General features: G+C 43.6%; 1 protein-coding gene across 1 annotated transcript in view; it reads right to left on the reverse strand.

Annotated features, from left to right (window-relative positions):
• Positions 1–1,368: 1,368 nt before the first annotated feature.
• T265_14785 (hypothetical protein) overlaps positions 1,369–6,924 on the reverse strand; it is a gene marked incomplete at both ends in the record, with an annotated part of 6,200 nt that continues 644 nt past the window's right edge. Inside the window, 4 exons of the mRNA XM_009175234.1 lie at positions 1,369–1,587; positions 4,189–4,400; positions 6,260–6,480; positions 6,570–6,895. Coding sequence (XP_009173498.1) covers positions 1,369–1,587; positions 4,189–4,400; positions 6,260–6,480; positions 6,570–6,895 — 978 coding nt within the window. The remainder of the gene's footprint in view (positions 1,588–4,188; positions 4,401–6,259; positions 6,481–6,569; positions 6,896–6,924) is intronic.

The raw sequence follows: 6,924 nt of genomic DNA on the forward strand, positions 1-6,924 counted from the left end.
CTCGTCTGGCATACCCAAGCATAAGAACACAGCAAAAAAACAGCTCCAGTTGCGCGTATACAAGAATATTTGGTCTCCACTTTCCCTTACATTTGGCAGGAGAATACAGCTCGTTTTTTCCTGATATTCAAGTAACTGTTGACAGCGCCCCCATGAGATCATTGGTAGCGTAACTTTAACGATAATTGGCAGGCACGATTAACTGATTAATTTTTTCCCTTTGGATATATGACTATGTGTAAAAAAAATCATCTTAAAAGAATTCTGGAGGACAAAGATTTCGATGGGATCCACCCAATCGAAAATTCCAAGCAAAATTTCCAACAAAACTAACAGGTCACAAAATCCCTTCACTACTCATTCGTGCGAAACAAACTGTGTCCCACTGTGCACTGAATGCATCAAGTGTCTGTCACTAAATTCAGGTAGAATTCAAAACACCAGTTTAGCACCTAGATATGAAAAATTGTATGGGAGATGCAAGAGAAATTACCATTTTACCAACCGTTTTGGTCATCCAACTGAGATTTCGAACGACTATCATTACCTAACCGAGTGCTCTGCACCACTTTACTTTATTTGCATTTGAGTTACAAATCCAGAATATGTCGGGTCCAGAAAACAGTGTGCCTGATGTGTGTGATTGCAGTCCACCCCGAACACTACGGAATTTTCAAGGATTATTACAAATGAGGGAAACAGGAACGAAGAAAATACGGTGCCAAAATGTTGTGCATGTGGACCGAGGAATGTTGAGGATTTGAAAATGTGTTTTACGCTATGCCTCGTGTGAATCATTTTGTCCACGAACCGGCTGAAAGTTTATGGCTTATCGTTTATACATATATACAGGCACAACATAGGATTCCACGAAAGGTAAACGAAAAATCGGTGGACCAAAAGGTCACGGCGCTTGCCTAAATAGGTCGCCGAAACCCTGAAGCATGTCAACAATGGTTAGATCAGTAAGTGAAATCAACAGTTCACTGATGAACAGGTAAATAGGAGTGTTGGCGGTAAACAAAGTGGGCTTCCTTGTTCTGTGTTCCACATTTAAACTTCGATCGACATCAAAGCGGAAAAAGGGTAACAAGAACTCTACGGTTTACTAAAGGAAGCAACTGTCAGCAACTTACAGGCACAGGCACACTTCCGCATGATCTCGTTCGCTGACCTTGTTTAGTGAATAAGCATTTGAAGATAATTTTCTGTTCTAGAATTTTCGCTGCATATAGATCTTTCTGCACTCTGAAGGGGTTATTCCAATGATCGAAATATGACCGGTATTAAGACGCCAGGTGGGGAAAATTGAGCCAGTGCTGTGTGTTATCCAGGGACATTTGCACGATGCGATAAGCAAATATTTACCTGACGCACCACTTCAAAAATAGATAAGACCGGCATCCACTTGGGTCTTCCTTTGAACCACCTCCGATAGTCCCATGCCACAGAAGGATATCCTCCGTTACATCCAAATCCGCAGTCCTCACAACAGAACACTAAGTCCACCGCACTGAGGCCTTTGTTAAAAGCACCATTCGAATGAATACACAGTCGATCCTTAAAGTTTTTCAGTGCCCCAAATGCCTGGAACGTAAAAATTCTCAACACTGTTCAGCAATTTTCCGGAGAAAAAGTAAATTTTTTGGAGAACGCGGATAATAATCATATGATCAAGAATAAAATCAGTTTTATATCAGACATGAATTGGATTAATGGCTTTTGTTTTGCAAGTCGCTAGTTTTGCTCCACCGGACGTTTAATGGGAAAAATAAATCATTTTGGAAAACGTGGTACACAACGAGGCTGACAGTGAATCGTACGATAGCCCTTAGAAAGTTACAGGAAGAAAGTCGAAGATGCTTTCATGAGGTATTTGAGGTGAGGGCACTCTGAAATTAGTTGCAGCTTGACCATTAATTCTCGAGTTGATCCACTTTCGCGTGAGCAGAAGAATAGATGCTCAAGATGAGGAGAACATACTCCGCTGAGAGAGGCCATCGCCGTCCCAATCCAGTCCTCCATCAGACGGAGCTGAGTACACCGATTGCTCAACGGTCACCGTTGGGTGGACCGAAATGAGAGGGTGATTGAAGGAACTTTATGATCCACCCAAATATCGATCTTTTGTGGCAAATACCCACATCCGGTTGTAGGATATCTGCAGGACATTTCAACCCTGGGTTAATAACGTTGACAACTTAAGCATTGACTGATTGGTCATACTCGCTGTCGCATCAGTTGTAACAGCAACCATAATTTATGAGTACTCTAGTTTCCATACATCATATTCGGAACAGTGAAGTATCAGTTCCGAGAGAAGAGCCCATGTGATCATTGAAACTCTTCCGTTCGTTCATTAGAACGAGGAATAATGTCCTGGTGATTCGTGATGAGCTTGTGTGACAAGATGGTCAGGCTGGAATGCGGTAAAAATAGTTATCATTTGTGTGCGTGATTGTTGGGCACCGGTACGCAGTCCACTGTTGCCCGTTTACCACGCGCAGGGAAGTGATTTCCTTGAACAGCTGAGTGCAGTGAAAATGTGGAAAACTTCTCGCTACTGCAGAGGACGACAGTAATCAATTTATTGCACCGAAAAAACAAAAGTTTGCATGTTGCCCACAGTGGCAACAGGGATTTCTCGTGACACAAACGTGAGGGGAGATTGAACAGTCTGTCTCGTTTCAACACTTGTGTTCTGGATTCTAGACCGCGGATAATGTCACCCGGTGACATGGCATGCAAATCTACCTTATTTTGAAGACAATGGCATTAATTATTTATTTCGAAAGGGACCATTTTTTTATGGTCATTCACTTCGGCGTTCAGATTATTTCGGTTTACTTGAAAATCACGAGAAAAGTTGCCCTGAGGGCAGGAAGTTGACAGTTTCTGTCCAGTTTGATATAGCTCTTCTCGTTCGTACCTACCAGTTTCACTTGAACTCACTGGGTGAGAGGAACTTAGTTGAGGAAAGTTGTCTCTCAGAAATCACCCAAATTATCTGTGGTTTGCCGATTTTCACGGGAAGAATTGTCATTTCGGATAGCTAAGGAATAACTACATATGAATATCGTTGTGGGCCAACGGTTATTGAATCTAAACAGCAAAAAAGCAGACCGATGTTCACAATTCTCTCGTTTCACATTGTCACTATTCCTAGCCCCATATATGAGCGCACTGAGCACCGATTTCACAGAAGTGTGACCAGTTAGTTTATACAAGGATTGTGTTTGCGAAACCCTCTCCGATAATCAGAAAACAGATGTTTAAATTTCTGTCACTATGGTTCGTCTTCTGCAGTTTCCCTCATCGCTCCAAACGGATGAAGCATCTTGAAAAGGTTCGGAACGTTTTTGGTATTCCCCGAGAAATCAATCGTGTTCTCGTTTCCCTAAAGGAAACTGCAATAGAAACTCTGAACGCCAACACACCTGTGGACTGATTGTGCTCAAAAATCATTCCTTATAACAGTGGATGAAATTTTTTCAGCATTGGTGTTTCAGATGTGGGGAAACGGCGGGCCGAATACTCACAACATATTGGTTAATGGCATGTGGAAAAGAACTAACTGCAAATGGGTAGACGTGTGGAGTAACGACATGTATATACAAAGTCAAGTAAATTTCAGACTGGAAGATGTAACAAGACCACCGCTCTCGCGTTTCCAGACCTGGGTAATAGTCAATGCTTTGTCTGGATTCGCGGCCCAGAATCACGTGGCATGCAGCAAATTGCCTTGCAGTACAAAACAAAAGCTCAAGTGTCTTAAAGATTATCCTTGATTGCCCTCGACTGCTGAATACACAAGCATTATGAGGACGGATAAAATATCGCGCTCTAAATCAAAAGTGAAGTTTCTCGATTCGGAACGCTACAGCGTCACCAAAACTTAATCTGGTTAACCATTAACTATGTTGCCTCAAATCTAAACAAAAAAGTGACTTGAGGGGTGAACATGTCCCCGCGCGTCCACGATTTTTACTAATTGACGTTGGGGACCGTGTGGTATGAACGGCTCCAGCATGCTTACTGAATGTGTCGTAAAACACAGACATTTTGTGCAAACATGAAAGTTTCCATCGGATATTCGGATCCTCTGAGATTATTACGTAGGTACTAAAAGGATTCCTAAAAGGATTCTGGAATATACAAACACTTTGGAAGCTATATACTCAACCTCACAAAAATCATCATGCGTTTACGCTTGAACATCGCTCTCCCTATACTCAACCATCGGTTGAATATTTTGAAGTTCGCGGGACGATTGATGTGACTTGAGAGTATCGAACATTTGGATGCCGTTTTGCAGGTTCGCTTTCCATCAGATTTTTTCACTTTCTCGTTGTATAGGTGGAACGAAATACTCGGATCAATCTTGTTTACTATGCGAGCTTCTAGTAATTTCCCACACTGATTTGAGCACCGAGTGTTACGAGAAAACTAGGGCGTCATGGAAACACTAGAATCGGAGCGGTGGTTCCACGGAACCAACTTTGCCAGGACCAACCACCGCAAACCTCTTTCAAATGGTACACATTGACCATGTCACTTATCTCAACGCATTTGTCACATGAGACATGAGGGTTCTGAGTGCATCAGAATGTGTTGAACCGTGTACAGTGCGCAACTGATACTCTCCGTCAAAGCTTTCCTCCGCCATGCAGTGTAACCAGAAACTTGAAGGAAACGGGTCCTCTGTCACACTGCTCTATCACACAGGCCAACTGGCATTCGAGTCGTTGTGGTCATCCTTGTGATAGCCAATAGACTGTGACCGGATTCCTCAGTTAACGGTCTCTTCAAAAATGTGAAGTTCGTCGGGTACACACATATTTTACTAATACCAGGTGACACTGACATGAGGCATACCACGCTCTAAGTGAGTGGCTGCGGATTATCACCTCGTAGCTCTGTTCGACTGTCTAAATCAACCAGGTACTGAGACGTCTATTGTCGGATAGTTAAGGGCAGTAATAGGGTTGATTATCCGTCACCTTACTGGGCTTCAAGCGCTTGCAACATCCGCTGACAACACAGACAAGTGATGATCAGTTGGCTGTCAGCATATTCCAGAGCCTATACACCCATCGGCCAACTGACGTCGGTAAACGATCTCTGACCAGCAAATGTCTAAATCCCGTCCATCATGTCAACTGACTTGTCAACTATGATATGTACTCCGTGTCAATCATTCAACAGTCTGTGATTTTCTGTCAGTTATTCGCCTATGACTTGCCCATGAAAGTCGGAAAATCAATCTTAGATATGTCGTTTTGTAGGATGCGCTGATAGCAAGATGGGCGCGACAGACTTGGATGGTTGTTGAACGCCTGACTCGAACCGCATTCATTTGGAGCCACTGAAGGAACAGTCTTCACTTCTACAATTGATGACGTCTGAATTGGTGGTCTGATGGGCTTCCTCTGAATTCGTTCAAATGCGTTACTGTCGAGCGACCAATCATCCTTCTGTGATGTTGAAAACCAGAAATATTCTCCACGCTTCTAAAAAAAGCCAATTTAACCTACTTCACACTGAAAAGGCTGCATCAATCCTAACTCGCCCACGCTAGTGTTGTTCACATCACGATGAATACTCTTCAGGATATTTCGACCTTGAAATCCGATGCAACAGCTAAAGTGCACCAACCGACAGATCTCTTGTAGGTAGGAACGCCAGTGAGTCGAATTGTCACAAAGTGCGGTGTTACAGGAGATTCGCGCTGCTTGTGTGTACGTGAAAAGTCAGGTCTACTCTGCGCTTGAGAGGATGATTGGTAATCGCCCTATTCCCCCAGTCGTTGCTACGGTGCAAGTTTATCATCTCTGCTTTGACCGTTTCTCGGTTGGTTGCATGTTATCCTCTGAATGGCGGCTCATCTTGGCGCTTCTTTCTTGATCAGCAGATATGGGATAATGCATCTATTTACACAGTCGTTCCGTACCTCAACTGTGAACTCATGTCTCATTCAGGGAGTGCATTTGCACTGAATGCGGTGAGTAGATGGTCAGCATTGAAATCACGTTGCACGCTAGGATTAAATGGGAATACTTAGAGATTTTTCTCCCGAGTGCACTCGTCTTCCACCGGTATCCGGTTCTCCCAGAACCATGCGTGCTGGACAAAGTTGATACTTGTATGGTGTTCAAAACGTACATTCGCGGTCAATCGGAACAGATTGTGGAGTAGGCTTTAGGAAAAAATGAGTCTGCATTCAGAGTAGTTTTGCATCTTAGGATCAAATGGGAGATACTTCCAGACTTTCCATCATCATCATCATCATCATCATCATCATCATCATCATCATCATCATCATCATCATCATCATCATCATTATCATCATCATCATTATCATCATCATCATCATTATCATCATCATCATCATCATCATCATCATCATCATCAACGAAAGCATCAGCGTTCAACACTGATGCTCCGCTGCCGTACAGCCACAATTTAGTTGAATGACTTATTCTGAAATAATTGGTAAACGTTGACAGAATAGGGACTTGGTGCTAGCTTACCGCAGTCATTCCGAGGTGCCTATACCTCCAGATATTCACTCAGGCGATCTGGATAGAAACTGACGGCAAGGACGCCACTGGCATCGGTTGGCAGCCATATCTTGCAACGTCTCCAACCAGGTGCAGTGAGGATCACGCGGTCCCCATCCTGGAAGGGGAGTAGCACCGGCGACACCCAAACGTTTCGTGACCTCCTTCATACTCCTCTGCCAAGTCAAGGGTTTGCCACCTCTCTGTTTACGCCACTCTGAGTTGGGCATGGAAAACAGCACTCTCTTCGGGTGATAGATCATCCGGACTGGAGGCCCGGTGGTACTTAAGAGAACATATAGGATCATAAACCTCCGAGGTTCCGTGTTCACCGCCTAGGGTTCTACGTCACCTGTAGGCCATG

Source organism: Opisthorchis viverrini (genome assembly GCF_000715545.1).
Source record: "Opisthorchis viverrini unplaced genomic scaffold opera_v5_266, whole genome shotgun sequence".
Classification (NCBI taxonomy): Eukaryota; Metazoa; Platyhelminthes; class Trematoda; order Opisthorchiida; family Opisthorchiidae; genus Opisthorchis; species Opisthorchis viverrini.